Source organism: Ascaphus truei, chromosome 5, assembly GCF_040206685.1.
Source record: "Ascaphus truei isolate aAscTru1 chromosome 5, aAscTru1.hap1, whole genome shotgun sequence".
Lineage (NCBI taxonomy): Eukaryota > Metazoa > Chordata > Amphibia > Anura > Ascaphidae > Ascaphus > Ascaphus truei.
This window is the reverse complement of record NC_134487.1, coordinates 276299350-276316201: the sequence shown is the minus strand read 5'-3', so window position 1 is coordinate 276316201 and position 16852 is coordinate 276299350. Positions and strand designations below refer to the sequence as shown.

Genomic DNA, 16852 nt, shown 5'->3' with positions numbered 1-16852 from the left:
TGATATGAAAACCATGATAATTATCAAAGTAATCTAACCTTTGCTCCTGATTAATGCTCTTCTAATTGGAAAACTTTTTTGTTTGTTTGTTTAAGCTGCAGTTCAAGCAATAAACTTCGTGTTTTTAAAAAATAATAACTTGGGAGGAGGGGGTACAAAAAAAGAGAAAGAGATGGAGGGGGGGGGGACAACCATATTTAACATAATTTTTTTTATACATCAAGAATACACATTCCTTAGCATAGTACAATTTTATTTAACAGGGAATTCAAATTTAACTTCCACTTTTGGCCTACCATTAGCCTTCCTGGAACCCTTCCCTCAGTCCGTTCCTCCTAGTTTTTAGGTATCTTCTCTTCTTACTTATCTCTCCTACCCTCTTGTACTTCTTGTATGCCACACCCTGTAGGACTTCCTTGTAGTATGGTTTAGGAATGAGGTAATCTTCCTCTCTTCTCCTGATAACCTTCCTTCTGGAGGGTGGAAGTGTTTTTTTCCATACTGCTGCCACTGCCACTGCCCACCTAGCTGCTGTTGGTATATGCGAAATTAACTTGAGCGTATGGTGATTCACATCTTCCACTGGTTTGGCCAGAATTCTTAGAATTGGGTGTATGATGTCGAAATACCCACCACATGCTTTATTAGTTTCAATATTTTTTCCCCAGTAATTCTGCAGTACCACCAAATATGTGCCTAATCTCCTATCTGTCCACATTCCCTCTAACATCTACCCAATGCTTCTGGATACATTTTTTTTGAAAATCTCTTGCGGGTGTAGTACCACCTTAGCATAATTGTGTATATATTTTCCTTTGTTACTTTACATATGGATGTCTTACCCGCAATATCGCATATGTCTTCCCAGTCCTCTAGTAATTTCCACCTGAAAATCCCTGGCCCTCTGTTCCATATATTGATGGGCTGGAGCCTCTCTCAATTTAGTCAAACCTTGGTATAAGGATGAGAGAGAGCTACCTGACAGTTTGCAGAGACCGGGTCACGTATCACTTTCCTTGTTACTTACGTTTTGGCAGCAGGATTATTGTAACTTTTCCTAGCCTGTTAGGCCCCTCTCACACAGCGCGCTACACGACGTGCACGCGCGCGTTCGTCACCGATTCCTGGTGGCCAATGGTAGTGTTCAGTATTGAAACTACCATTGGCTGCAAAGTACGATGTCGACGCTGCTGCAGTCGTGGGAGTCTTTTCAATCTGTGATCTCCGGCTGCAGCAGCGTGACGTCAATTTCAGCAGCCAATCAATGTCCAGACGTTTACATTGATTGGCTGCTGAAATTGAGACTCGGCAGTGAAATCGAAGGGTAGGGTCGCTATGGCCCTTCTGTGGGAATGGGGGACGGGAGACGGGAGACAGGCCACCTGCATCTGTCTGGGCGCAATAGGAGCTGGGGCAGAATAATAAACGGTGAATAAATACATCCTGCCTTCCCCCCATCCAAGCTCCATAGCACTGACCAGCTGTGATCTTCTGCAGCGCCAGCACATCCTCCGGGGTGATGTGGGGCTGTGTGAGCAGCTGATCCTCTGCACTGCCCGCCGCGACCCAACTCCTGCAGCTTGAGCACAGATCGCTGGACTGAAGGAGCGCGCGGCAGAGGCGCGCATGAAAGCGCACGGCGTAGCAGGCAGTGTGAGCTCGGCCTTACACTGGTACAGCAGGATTACCGTGGTTATACTGTACTTTAGTTATCTGCAATACTCTAGTTGTGTATGTTATGATTTTCCCATTGAGCATTCTTATACTTTTTACACGTTTGCAGCATGCTAAAATTCTGTTACTCAGTCAGGGACTGTCTTAGGTATCAGCGAGTTGCTGCCAGTATTGTTCCAGCACATTGTGTTGTGGATCCATTTATCTATCCATCAGCACAACAGCTGTCTGCACATGATTTGTTAGTATACCACCAATTGTCTCGACACCCTCATTTGATTATGCCTTCGTTTCTCCTACTGTATCTTCACATTGCGCTGTGGTTGGTGTAGCTTATTTTGTGATATAGTTATCACTTAGTACCATATGGTGTAGTTCTTTGTGTGACACACCAGGCACGATGCAATTCATTTCTATATGAGATATATTATACTGACCGGTTTTATTTTGGTGTGCCACTAGTGTGGGCCAGTAGAAGGGGATGTTGACCCCGAAACATTGCCCCCCTAATGTTTCCCTCCATTTGTTCCATTTAGGGCTTTTTCCCTTCCTCACTGTTCTGTAATATCACTTTTTCCCCCTCTCCCTTCCCCACTCCCTATCCTCCCCCTTCCTCTCCCACTGTGCCTGTCTGCATTACACTTTTTTTTTAGTCTTAGTTTGTTGTACGCAGTAGGTTGCGGTGTGATATGTTACCTTATCAATACACATTGAGTTAATAACGACGTATACAACGTCTGTGTTTTATTTGTGTGCTGGGAACACAAATTGTGTTCTATATGTTGTTTGGTAGGGATTAGGGGTCCCTCCATTTTTCCCATGCACCCTTCATTTCAGTACTGTTCTAATAACTTCCATATGGAGAGCTGCCTATAATAACATACTTTAAGGATGATGATATTAGCCCTTTCTGGTACTTTCTTATTTTACACAGATCTTCAAATATAGTGGACTTTTGGAATTCTCCCTGGAGAGCCTGCTTTGCACAATTTCTGACATATACTGTATTTAAAAAGCTCCGAATGAGGGAAGTGATATTTTTCTTTCAATTCTTCAAACTGAATTAGCCTATCCATCCTTAATAAAATGTATTTTTTTTATTAATAAATCAGTTCTGTACTATGAGAAAATACTTGTTTTAAAAAAATAAATTAAATGCTACAATTTTTAAAGACATTTTAATGTATTCTAATGTAACAAGCATTTTTGTTTCTATAGCAACCATTTACAAAGTCACATCCCCTTCCTCTTCTGCGACGGGCTCTGGCACACCCCTTTTGCCCTCTCTCCAGCAGTGCACCAATTGTATCACCCGCCTGGTCACATGATCTTCCACAGAGAACTTTGCATCTTGGGTATTCTTCTGCATCACTAAAAGTGATTTAGTGAACCCCTTAGTCGAATCTTTGCCGATCGATCACGGGAGAACGGATCGATCTGCAATTTAGCTAATCACTTGTCAGTGTGCAGATTGTATTTATGCACATAGTGAATGGAATTTAAAAAAAAAAATGGTAGCTTGAACGGCTGCTTTAACACAAATAAATACAGCAGTCTTTTCTACAAGAAGCAAAGTTACAGATACTGATTCATTACATGGATTGTGGCAATCTTTTTATGCTTTCCTGATTTTATAAACTTGTTCAAGGGAAATACCTCTCTATATACAGACACACCTCTGATTAGATTGTAAACTCTTTGGGACAGGGACTTCTTTCTCCCAATGTTATGTATTGATGTCATCTGTAATATTTTATTAGCTGTATTGTATAGATGGTAATCTGATGCGCACCCGATTGGTGCTATAAAAATATACACCTATACTGTATATTATATCCCAATCAATATGTACATTAAGTGAATTGAATAGAATTTGCCAATTCATTGTAAGCCATAACCAATCTGTAATGGAGGGGGATCTAAAAGGACAGGTTTGAGAATCAATGCTCCAATATTCACAACATTACTTCATGCAATACCTTCTAATAGGCAGACGTTTATGACAATATTGGAATTCTAATCCAGCATTGATTCTGTAACTGTATGTAAAAACCACCAAAATCCCCATAACCTAACTGTCTGTATTGATTTTCTAAACCTCAGAATTAAAAGGTCTAAATACCAGTTCAGCACACTTTAAACGATGAGGCAGCACTCTTACAGAAGTGAGTGCTTTTTCAAGCCTTTTAAGATGCTTTAGTTTAGTATCGCCTGTCTGTGCTCTTTATGCTCTTCCTGCAATTAGAACCCTTTGCCTGCAGCATGTTCCAAATGAAAGTCAGGATCATTGCAGTATTAAAGGCACTTCTCAGCCATTCATGCAAATTTGATTCACAGCTATTTACTTTGTGTTTTGATTTCTTCAAGGTCTCTCTCCCCCACCCCCCCAATAAAAATTAATCACTGTCAGTTTACTCCTATAGAACAGAAATTATAAAAGATAACATTATAGTGACTAGAAGGATTCTAAATGCTGCCCTCAAGCAAGCAATTAGTGCCTGCATACTGTTGATCGAAGGGCTGCATAAAATTTTTTTTTTTGCTTATGCTAGTGCTTGTTGAGACGAAAGCGCAATGGCTGCAAATTAGAGTGGGTGAACGCCTTATTCACTTTATGTATTTCAGGAATCTCTAAGATCACTGTAAAGTTATATCACTAAGCAGCATGGTTGCAAAACAAGATCCATATTATGCAATTTTAAAATGGCCATGCGTTATTTGTTTGAACATAACATCCGAGTTGCCCCAAAAGACGGTCTCCGTAATAGAGCTTCCCCAATATGCCTTCACTGCCTCTGTCCACTAAGCCAGCATGGACGGGGTTAACAGCATGAAGAAAATAAGTACTTTAAGACACCACCTGCAGTTCATCAGCTCCTGTCCCTGCATGTCTGCCATGAGGTTCTGTGTGCTGTGCTGGTGTTTTATCATTTCTACCAAAGAATCTCGGACATAACACCCTAGTCGCCCCAAAGGCGTCAGTCAAATGGTGTTGTCGTTTGCTGTCATTCGCTGCTCTTACAGCTGCTCGATTATTGGGTTGGGTAAAGTATTTCAGATGCATATTGAAGTATTTCCATCTTCATACATTATCCTACTTGCACAGTTCTACCTAGGGTTGCCAGGTGTCCATTAGTGAACCAGACTGTCCTGTATTAGGACACACTGTCCAGTAAAAAATGAGAGGTAATACTGGACATATATGTGTCAAGTATTATCTCTCTGGACATCGTGAACTGACTGGCTTGTGGGGCCGCAGGATTTCACCGAACAGGGAGAGCAGGGCTGTTGCTAGGGGGCCGGGCAGGTTCCTCCATCCTGATTGGCGGCTGCTGCTGGGTAATGAGGCAATCAGGAGGAGGTGTCAGGAGCCTGGCGGTGGGTCCAAGGAGAGGAGGAAACAGCATGGAGCGGAGGGAGGGTTGTGTATGTGTGTGTCTCGAGCACGTCGCACCTTTCACCATTATGTGCAGAATTTTTGGAGAAGCCACCTGGCAACCCTAGCTCTACCTGCGCATAATTAATCAAAATTCTTCCCAAACGTCAACTCCTTCAATTAACAAGCAGTCATCTGGAACACCCCAACATTCTCATTTCCCTGTACCTTTCCACTTACAATTCCTTATAAATTGTAAGCTCCTTGGGGTACGGCCCTCCTTACCTACTGTAACAATATGTTTGTTACTTATTGTATTTTCATCTGCCAACCCTATTGTCCAGCGCTACAGAATATTTTAGTGCATTATAAATAAATGATAAAAATTATTTGTTCTGTTCTTGCATCTCATGACTTAACACTGAAAACAGTGTGTGCTCCCTCAACCATTTTTTTTTTTTTAAGGATTAAACAAAACTCAACGTAGTGATAAAAAAGTTACGATTGGAGTTAAAATACTTAGGGCCTCATGCAGAGAGCAGCGCTATTTAAAATTGGAGAGGGGAATAAAAAGTAGGTTTAATGGAGAGTTTTATTCTCCATATGCAGAAATGGGCGAAATCCGCTATTTTTAGCATTACTGCATGTGGAGAATTGTAAATGAGGAGATGCGCGCAGCTGAAAGGGGAAAAAAAAAATCGCGCATTTTGTTTTTGTTTTCCTATAGCCGGCGAGCTCCTGCTTCTTGCCAACTTTAGTTGGCGGAGAAAATTGAAGAAAATCGCGCCAAAAACAGCCGCTAGATGGCGAGCGTGCCTTTCTGAATTCGGATATTTTTCAGACTGGCGAGATGTAGTTTCTCGCCAGCCACGCGGCGAGATTTTCAAATAGAAAAAAAAAAGGCGCGTTTTTCCTACCTCTCCATTTTCAGCTGTTTTTTTGCGCGATTTTCTCCGGAAAATGGCGAGATTTTAAATAGCGCTGCTCTCTGCATGAGGCCCTTAATTAGGATGAATGCTCTTTCTACCCACTCCTTTATTTGAAGTTGATTTGTGTATTCTTATTTGCACAGGGTTTAAGCACCTTTTCCCTACAGAGCACCGTGGCACTGATCCACAAAAGAGTGCCAAGCTTAAGCACACTTTTACTCCCATTTATATAAATTGTGAGCCGAGACATGCAAAAGTTTAGCACTCTATTGTGGATCTGGGCATGTGTACGTGTGTACATATATACATACAAAAGAGAGAAAGCTAGAACTGGTTATAGACTAACCAGGTTGGTATGCATGTGTGTGTGTCAAGGTTTTATCCAACATGGATATACTTGCTTCTATCCAGCAAAATAGAAAAAGGTGGATGGCGGTGCACAGCTGAAAACATGATGGACTGGAAAAAAAAGTGTTATAAAAAAATATTTATTTAACACAGAAAAACAGAGGACTGCAACAAGGATCCCTCTAACGTGTTTCACGCTACGTCAGCGCTTTGTCAAAGCGTAGATAGCATGTATACACGTTGGTTTGTTTACACTTAGCCTTCCTGCGCCCAAATGTAAATTGTGAACACATGATATTCACCTGGCGATCAGTCGAAATCAAACCAAAATGTTCAAATCAGCTGAATAAAGCATGTCAGTAGAAAAACATAAAAAGGGGATCTTGTGAACTCACAGGTTAACACAAAGCAGCACTATGATACTGCAATTCTAAACAACTGATTAAAAATACTGTACATATTAAAAGCAACATTAATACCACATTTAACTACAGCACCTGATATATAAACATAAATGGCCAACATGTTTATGAATCAATCCTGACATATCTACACATATAAATATAAATGTATAAATGGCCAGATATAACTATCAGGTGCTGTACTTAAATGTCGTGTTTACGGTTGCTTTTAATATATGTCTTTTTAATCAGTTGTTTAGAATTACAGTATCCTAGGGCTGCTTTTTGTTAACCCCTGACTTCACAAGATACAAACTTATCCGTTTTTCCACAGACATGCTTTATTCAGTTGATTTTAATCTTTTGGTTCAATTCAGACTGATCGCCAGGTGAATACCAGGTGTTCACAATAACATTTGGCCCTATGAAGACGTGCAGAAAGGCTAAGGCCGAGTCCATATACGGACAGGCCGCGCTGAGCCGTGCGAACGCTCAGCGCTGAGCCCCTGCATCCTCAATGAGGATGCCTTGAGAGGGGGCTCACGCGAGTGTCCGCAGGCGTGCGGAGGCTTTGGAGTTTTCAGCTGAGCGCCAAGCTGTTTTTCAGCGCGCTGTCGGCTGAAAACATCCAATCAGCCTGAAGCAGCGCCAACGTCACGGCGCCGTGACGTCGGCGCCTTGACGTTGACGTCAGTGCGTCGCGGGCGATTGGCCCAACGACGTCACTGCCCCGCCTCCAACCACCTCCCCGTGGCTCCCTTCGCGCTCGCCTGCAAGTCCGTGGAATCGCGCTGACTAATGCAGACGAGCCTCAGCGTTAGCGCGCCTCCGCTCTCCTCACCCCTCTATGGCCCGGGCCTAAGTGTATTTAAACCGCCATGTATATACTTGCGACATACTCTTTGACAAAGCGCTGTCGTAGATCGAAATACATTAGAGAGCTCCTTGTTGCGGTCCTCCATTTTTCTGTGTTGAATAATTATTATTTATAGCATGTGGCTTTCTAGCCCATCATGTTTTTAGCTTTGCACCACCATCCACCTTTTCTATTTTGCTCTTCGTTTGCGGCAGGGAGCACGCCCGTGCTACATCCAGCAGCCAGAAACCTGTGACTATACCACTTTAATCAACATCACAGAGACTGTTGCAGTATGTTTCCTTATCACCCTCCCTCCTCTCTCCATTTCTCCTGTGCCCTTTGGAATGCTGAGTCCCTGTCTAACAAGTTCCTCTCTATGCAATACTTCTTTTTCTCTCACACTCTGCTCCTCTTTGCTATTACTGAGACTTGGCTCACTCAGTCTGACTCTGGAAGCTGCCCTCTTATGGTGGCCTTTCTTTCTCTCTGCGGCCACTGAACCCTTCCTATTCCTCCCTCTCTTGCTTCTCCCTCCTTTGAGGCTCACACTGTCCAGATTTTCTCTCCTCTCCCTGTCCACGTGGCTGTCATCTATCGCCCACCTACCTCTACTCACTCATCCCTTTCGTTTCTCTCTTTCTTTCTCTCCTCAGACTCTCCTGTTCTTCTCCTTGGGGACTGCAACTGCCATATTGATGACCCCTCTCTACCATGGAACTCCTCAGTTCTCTTTCTAACCTCTTCTTTTGGCCTTCAACAGTGGACTGCGGCCAGCACCCACAAGGATGGCCACTACCTACACCTGGTTTTCACTAAAAACTTCTCTGATTTCTCCATTTCCCCCCTTCCTCTATCTGACCATCATCTCATTTTCTCTCTCGCTTCTCCCCTTCCACCTACCCCTCGTTTCTGCAGAGACCTGCGCTCTATTAACCTACCAGCTTTTGATTCCACTTTACGCTCCTCCCTCTCCTCTCTCAGCCCTGCTCCAGACCCTGACAACCTGGTCAGGAACTACAACTTTGCCCTATCCTCCTCTCTTGATTTACATGCCCTGCTTTCTCTCTCTGCCGTTCTCGCCCTTCTAAAATTCCCACACGCGCATGGGCGCACCTGCACTCGTTGCTCTGAACGCCTCTGGAGGAAATCTCACACATTCGCAGACGTCCTTCACTACAAATGTATGCTTTCCTGTTTCAACTCTGCCCTCTCTCAGGCTAAACAAACCTACTTTTCTTTACTAATCAGCACACACAAGTCTAACCCACTCCCGACTCTTCTCTTTCTTTGACTCCCTACTCAGACCACCCTCAGCTACCACTTCCTCTTCCATCTCACCTCAGGACTTTGCTGACAATTTCAAGGAAAAGGTGGAATCCATACATCAGGACATCCCCTCTGTTTCCTCCCCCCATCCTACACCTCTTCCTAACTCTCCTCCTGCATTCCTTTACGCTTTTTCCACTGTCACAGAGGAGGATGTGTAACTGCTGATCTCCTCTTCTTCCACTACCACTTGCCCTCTTGACCCCATTCCCTAAAACCTCTTGCTCCTACTATAATCCCTATGCTCACACACATTTTTAACTCCTCTCTCTACTCTGGTACCTTTCCTTCCTCCTTCAAACATGCAACAGTCATACCATTACTCGAAAACAGCAAGCTTGACCCTACCTGTCTTTCTAACTATCGGCCTGTCTCCCTCCTGCCTTTTGTCTCTAAACTCCTTGAACGTCTTGTATTCTCTCGCTTGCTCCATTTTCTCAACACCTATTCTCTCCTAGACCCTCTACAATCTGGCTTCTCCACTGCTCACTCCACTGAAACAGCCCTCACTAAAATAACTGATGACCTCCATGCTGCCAAAGACAGAGGTCATAACACTCTGCTCATATTACTTGACCTCTGCAGCATTTGATACTGTGGACCACCCTCTTCTCCTTCACATTCTCCATACTCTTGGTATTCGTAACAAAGATCTATCCTGGATCTCCTCCAACTCTCCCATCGTACTTTCAGTGTCTCTTCTGCCAACACCTCCTCCTCTATCGATCTCTCTGTGGGGGTACCCCAGGGCTCTGTCCTGAAACACCTCCTCTTTTCTCTGTACACACTCTCTCTAGGTGACCTAATCATATCTCTTGGGTTCAAATATCACCTCTATGATGACAAAATACACATTTACTTTTCAACCCCTAACCTTACACAAGCTGTACAGACCGAAGTTTCTGAATGTCAATCTGCGATATCATCCTGGATGGCCCTCCCCCGACTTAAACTTAACACGTCAAAAACAGAGCTCCTCATATTTCATCCCAAACCTGGCCTCTCTACTACCTTCCACATTACTGTTGGAAGTTCTGTCATACACCCAGTAGCGCAAGCACGCTGCCTAGGGAGCACACTCAACTCCTCTCTCACATATAAAACCTGTCGCTTTTTCCTCCGCAAAATTAGAAAGATACGACCTTTCCTCCGTTGCTCGACTGCAAAAACTGACACAGACCCTCATTCTCTCCAGTCTCGACTACTGTAACCTCCTGCTGTCCGGCTTTCCTGCCTCTCACCTGTCTCCCCTACAATCTATCCTAAACGCTGCTGTCAGAATCACTCTACTCTTTGCTAAATCTGTCTCAGCGTCCCTGCTCAAATCCCTCTCCTGGCTTCCTATCAAATCCTGCATCTCTCTCAATTCTCCTCCTCACTTTTAAAGCTTTACATTCTTCTGCTCCTCCTTACATCTCAGCCCTAATTTCTCACTATACACCATCTCAACTCTTGCGTTCTCCTCAAGGATGTCTCCTCTCTAATCCCTTTGCATCCAAAGCCCTCTCCTGCCTTAAATCTTTCTCACTGACTGCCCCACACCTCTGGAATGCCCTTCCCCTCAATATCCGACTAGTACCCTCTCTATCCACCTTTAAGACCCACCTTAAAACACACGTGCTTAACGAAGCATACGAGTATCTCCGTGGCCAATACGATACACCGGATACATAAAGCTTGGCCCCCTGCAGATGCATTTACCAGAATGCCCTTCTACTGTCTCTATATGTTCTTCCTACCTACCAATTAGATTGTAAGCTCTTTGGAGCAGGGACTCCTTTTCCTAAATGTTACTTTTATGTCTTAAGCACTTAATCCCATGATCTGTTATTTGTATTATTTGTTATTTATATGATTGTCGTGTGTATTACTACTGTGATGCGCTATATACATTAATGGCGCTATATAAATAAAGCCATACATACATACATACCTAATGTGTTTCATTGTGGCTGCTGTGTATCGGTGAGAGACATGCTCCCTGGTTCCACTGTACACCATTGGTCCTGGGCGCACTGTTCCGGAGTCGACCACAACATATGCCACACATTGCGAATATGAGTTACCAGACCTAGATAAGTCTGTCACGCATTATATATAGAGTGAAACACAAACTGAATATCTATAAAAATAAAGACCTGGCAAGCTAAATATGGAAGGATTCACCCGCTTTGAGCTTTTTTTAAATAAATGTGGAAGAATTTCTTATACAGACCTCTTGACAATTTGCTTATCTCCGATTACAGTACTGTGGATTTTGTTGCATCGACATTTGGATGTGTTCCACCCCTCTTGCTTCTTTCCATATAGCTCTATGTTATCTTATGTCATATAGATCACTTTGAACTTTCTATGTGGAACCGTTTGCTCAACCCAAATATATTATCCATCGAGTCTTATTATATACATCCAAAAGCATGAGTCCCTTCAAATCCAATCTCCATCAACACTTTCAGCTCAGCCGAAGAATAATTATGTAACAGCTGTTACGGCCATGCAATTATCAGGGAATGCACACACCTTTGTCACTGAAGTCGTCCACCAACACAATCTCGGCGATGAGCTCAGCAGGAGAACGATTAAGGACGCTGTGCACGGTGCGCAAGAGGGAGGACCAGCCCTCGTTGTGAAAGGGAATGATCACGCTGGTGTTTGGCAGCTTCTCCAGATACAGCTTGCTCTTGCAGCTACAAAGCCAGAGAGGACATAAAAGGGACAGCTGTCAGCTTCACATGCAGAACATGCCCAGAGCTCATGTCAGATGAGGACAGCTCGCTAATGTCTGGGAAAACACCAGCTGAGAGGTGTGAAAGTACAGATGGGACTGGCAATTGACTATTTGGATAGCTACATGTAATGATATTGGGGGGAGTGAGGAGGATGCTGAATAGGTCCCAAAGGAAAGATGCCTGCAAGGCAAAGCAATTTATCATCCTTTACTAAAATGATCTTCCGTACAACCTAAATCATTGTCAGCGCAAAATCTTCTGGGTGATATAATAGATTCTTATACGTGGTTGAAGTTTTCATCAACACTCATTATGTGGATGTCTCGGGTAATCAGTTAGTGAGCGTTCAAATATTAATTACAGTAGACAGAACTAGTGGCCACATTAATCCTGAAGAAACATAAATGCTTAATATGTGAATTTTTATTGTAATCAAAAACAAATATTTTTCTTTGAGTGACTAACTGGCAAACCTTAATGTGGTCTTCAGGGCACCTGGTCACTTTTTTTTTTTTTAACCTTCCCCTAGTCTAGAGGTCAACTCTGTTACCCAAAAGCCCTGAATAATGTTTTCTGTTCTATTTGCTTCTTTATTAAATCAGCACTTTGAGCTACTAGTTGGAGTGTTGCGGTGTCAATACACTTCTATTCTCTAATTTCTGCAAACATATCCTCTCATTAGCACAGGTGGCCGAATCAATTTAACTGAACCACCTGTGCTCAAGCAGGGGTATCCTTAACATCTGGACTATTAGTGGTCCTTGAGGACTGGACTTGGGAACCTCTGTTCTAAAGCACTGTTTGGGCCGTTTTCAACTGACAACCCCCTTTGACTTTAATGTGGATTTTGAGCCGGAAATGACCCGAACGGCTGCTTTGAGCTTATAAAGAATTTACCCAATGGCACTGTGCCAACAATGTGAATTAGTAGTTGTGCTTAAAACATATTAAGATATTATCATTGCCCTTCACTGCTCACAGCTTCTCATTTGGCAGTTTCAGTACAGAATGCTGTTATAATGAAGACGTCAATAGAGCATAATTGTAAAGGGAAAGCCATTCTCCAGACACTTATTTGTGCATGAAACTTGGATTAATACATTACGTGACTTTTTTTAAAAAAAGGTTTATGTACTATCTAATGCACCTCCATTCACTACTTGTGTCTTTACAATTTAAAATGTACGCTCTTTTAGGCACGGTCACCCTTCCTTTCCAAAATGTACATCGACGTAATATGACCGACAGTGGTTCAAGCAGTCCCTGTATTTATTTAACTCACCTGTTCTGGAGAGGGTGCCCAATAGCAGGGCCCAATCTTTTACCACCAGAATTCCTGATTCGTTAATTAATGACAAAGGATACATGCTTTGCTAAGTTAAAATGGTGGCACTAACTTCCATGTTGTGAGCAGGACTTTGGGTTGGATTCTATAATGTCCGAAACGGCTCCTCAGCCAGAAATCCCCACTGAAGTCAACAGGGACTTTCGTCTGAAATGGTCCGAGCAGACGCTTCAGAATATATAGAATGACCCTCCCTGTCTGAACTGGGGCTTCATGGGGGTAAGATTGTTGCATTTCTGCTTCTGGTGATCCTACTTTGTACCTAAATTGATAAATGGCTCATGGGGCGTTATTTCTTTTCCTTCTGTCTGTGTTATGATTAGACTATAAATCCTCATCTGTCTTGTTATCCTAGTATGTACAGTGCCATGTTTATTAGAACAACATTAAAAATACAAAGTATTATTGAATCCTCCATTGTTTCTTTAATGTATTTATATAATACAAATAGGAATTTTAGCCATCATAATCTGATATAGTAAACAATGAGATCCTTCCTCACAAGACTTTACGATCCATGTTCTGCTATAATATCAGGTATTTTTTAAAAGGTCAAATTCAGCCAAACATTACAGGGAGACAAAGAATAATACTAAAGTGCAGAATAATAAAAAAAAAAATGATAAGTACGGAAATGATGGGTAGCCTACAATTTACAGTTAAACATCCACATTAGGCAAACAGATTGGCCAGCACACAAGGCCGCTGGCAGCAAGTGAGCATGTAGAAACAAATTCAATTGCATACACTTTCCAAAAGGTAAAAGGTGAGATTCACAGGTTGGTACTGGTACAACATTTGAATGGAATTAGATGATCTGAATGTCTGTTTATTATATTACTAATTTAGCAAATCTATGGTCGTGTACAGGCAACCGTGAATGAACACTTCAAATGGTGACAATTTGCATCACTTCCATGGCTTGAAGCCCCAGGAAAGCTACTATAGCCAATTACATTTTAGGCTACGCTTATAGTGCCGGCGACGGTGACGTCAGGCTGTGGTCGCTGGAAAAATCTAATTGAGATGACTTCCAGCAATCAAGCCATCGGCAATGCATTTTCTGCCGCCATCACTATAAGCGCAGCCTTAGGCTGCGTCCAGGGTGAATCCAGCCGGCGCAGGCGCGCTGAGGCTGAGGGAAAGCGGGTGCTTTCCCTTTACCTGTGACGTCACGGAGCTGGTTCGCCCTCATTGGGCAAACCGCTCGTGTCACCAGCCCATGAGCGCGAAAATCTAAAAATTTTCTAAGACCTACGCTTCCGCAAGTGTGCGCGAGCCCCTGCTAAAGCCGCTCTCACTGCGGCTGCAGGGGCTCACTGCCGAGCAGCAGCGCGCCTCAGCACGGGTCAGCGCCTAAGCGCTGACCATGCCCGAGGCCTTAGAAGGTCCTTGCTTGCAGCAAGCTGTGCAGAGCAGAGACTGAACCACCTTAATCCTTTGGGTTCTAAAGGGGCTGTAGCAACAGAGCGCCACCGCCCCTCCTGCACTTGCGATCACGTGACTGCTTCTTCGAAGCGGTCCTGTGAATGCTCCATCACGAATAACGGAATGGAAGGAGCAAGCCCTTCCGTTCCTCATCAGTGGAGCACAGGACGCTATCTTCCCTAGTAAAACGAGTGGGATTGTATCGATGTAGCGACTACGCCTCCATGACGTGGTAGCTACGTCTCAGGGCACCCAAAAGGGTTAAAATATGCATTTCACTCTTACATTGTACTCACTGCAGCCTCAACACAAACAAGAGCATTTTCTTACTGATATTCTGCTTTCTTCTAGTCCAGTCATGGCAGAAGACACATTGAATTGCAGCTCCTCCCACCAGGTTGGCTTTAACCTCTGGGGGAGTGGCTATAAAGAACTCTTCTAATTCCCCCCGGGGTCAGTGTAATTCTAAGCAATAAAACCCAAACTAGCAACACAGAAAAAGGAGAGGGGGAAAAAAAAGTGCTAGAAGAAAGAATTAGGTGCCCTCACTAGATTTATGTAACTGCCTCAGGTGCACAGCGATCATCCCCTCGCTGGGGAGACCTATAGTACAGAACACATCCTCCTATCATCAGAAGGAACTTTCACTCCAGAGGTCTTCATACCGTACATTTGTATGAAGACCTCTGGAGTGCCGGTCCCTTCTTATTTTAGGAGGATGTGTTCTGTATTAAAAAGTGTGTGTGTGTGCCGAGCACGCGCATTTTAAGTGAAACATTTGTCTTTTGTCACTGTTTTGTCACAGAAATTGTATGTGTGATGGTGATGTTAATTAAAAATCAAAACAATTTCAGTGCCAAAACGCAATGAAGTTCGACTTAGAACGCGTGTTTTAGCTATTTGCACTTCTATATTTATAGTAACTGTGAATTCCTTGTGTGTGTGAGAGTCAGTCAGTGTGTCTGTGTGCAGTCCTCACTCTCCCCCCCGGCAGAGACACGGGGGGGTCTAAGTCCCACAGCCCAGAGCAGCCCCCACTCCCCCCCCCTCCGGCGGAGACACGGGGGGGAGTCTAAGTTCCCCTGGTCCGCAGCAGCCCCCACACTAAGTTTCTCACTGCGTAACACGTTTGCCATCACACCGACCCCCAGGTAATAATGTTCAAGTGCCCCCTCACCTCTCCTGTCCTCAGCCTCCCCCCTCCTCCATCCAACGCGTCGGTCCGCAGTCTCATGACAGAAACCCCCAAGCCGCTGCCAGACCCCAGCTTTACTGACAGCCAGCAGCCCCAGACTGACCACACAACTTCCAGGTGGGGTGGGGGAGAGGAGCGAGGTCATATCTATTACAAACAAAACATGCCCTCTCTTTTCAAGAGCCCTCACTCGCTCGTTCCAATAAACTCGTAGCATTTGGCCTATTAGAAACCTAACATCGATATCTGTAACCGATGGCTGAGATCATCACCTTAGTTTGAGTAACACCCCCCGACATGTTGCAGTCCGAGCACCGCTTGTACTGTTGCTGCACAGACGTGACGTCACTGGGAGGAGGAAGGAGGCAGCCAAAATACTAATGGCACTGAACTGTGTCAACCTCTCTCTACCCCTCCCCCCATCCTGGCGGAGGTACAGTGAGTGAGTGTGTGTGTTGTCCGTCCAACGCTGCCTCCTCTCCGGTGACGCCTCCTGGTGGAAGCTGGCAACACTGACTGCCTCCTGCCGGGAGTGATTTCACTTCTGTCACCACTGACTTCCGTCTCCAATCAAATACATTCACGCCGCTAAAGAATTTTCACTTCAAAAGGGTGGGAAAAGAGTGTGCTGTCGAGACTTTATAGCAGCAAAACATGTAAAATCTTTTTAATAAATAAATCAGTTCTGTAGTATTATAGAATGCATACTGCATTTAGTTTTTTTATTCAACTCTTAATGCCATTTTTAATGCGTTTTAAAGCATTTATTGATTTCTATAGCAGGTTTTAGCGCACCTCGCAAGCATTGCAAGTTATTTGTAGGATTTTCCTGTTTGTGATCATTTGTTGCCAATGTTCCCAGCAGTTTCAGCTGTAACAATAGATAATGTTACCTTAGTAAAAGAAGATTACATTGTAGCTGCCAAGTTACATTGATTGAAGGATTGATTGAAAATGAAAGGCGGCCAACATGTTAGGCACACCAACAGGATTGTTACAGATTTAGAACAGCAGCACCAAACGATTGCCAGCTTAGGCTAAGGCCCCGCTCCCAGAGTCAGCGCACCCGCACTGCAGACAGGCGGTGCGCTGACATACACAGACCGCGATATGGCTTGAGCGGAGGGACCCGCTACTCTCCCCCCCCCTCCCTCCACGGACTCGGGCTGGAGCTGGAAAGTAAGTTTAAACACACACACGCAGGCACTCATTCATATACACATACACACACACGCACGCACA

At 44.0% G+C, this 16852-nt stretch overlaps 1 protein-coding gene across 1 annotated transcript in view; it reads right to left on the bottom strand.

The window, feature by feature from the left end:
- Positions 1 to 16852, bottom strand: part of GALNT10 (polypeptide N-acetylgalactosaminyltransferase 10) — a 136780-nt gene that overhangs the window by 34263 nt on the left and 85665 nt on the right. The window contains exon 4 of the mRNA XM_075602151.1: positions 11434 to 11600. Within this exon, the coding sequence (XP_075458266.1) occupies positions 11434 to 11600 (167 nt within the window). The remainder of the gene's footprint in view (positions 1 to 11433; positions 11601 to 16852) is intronic.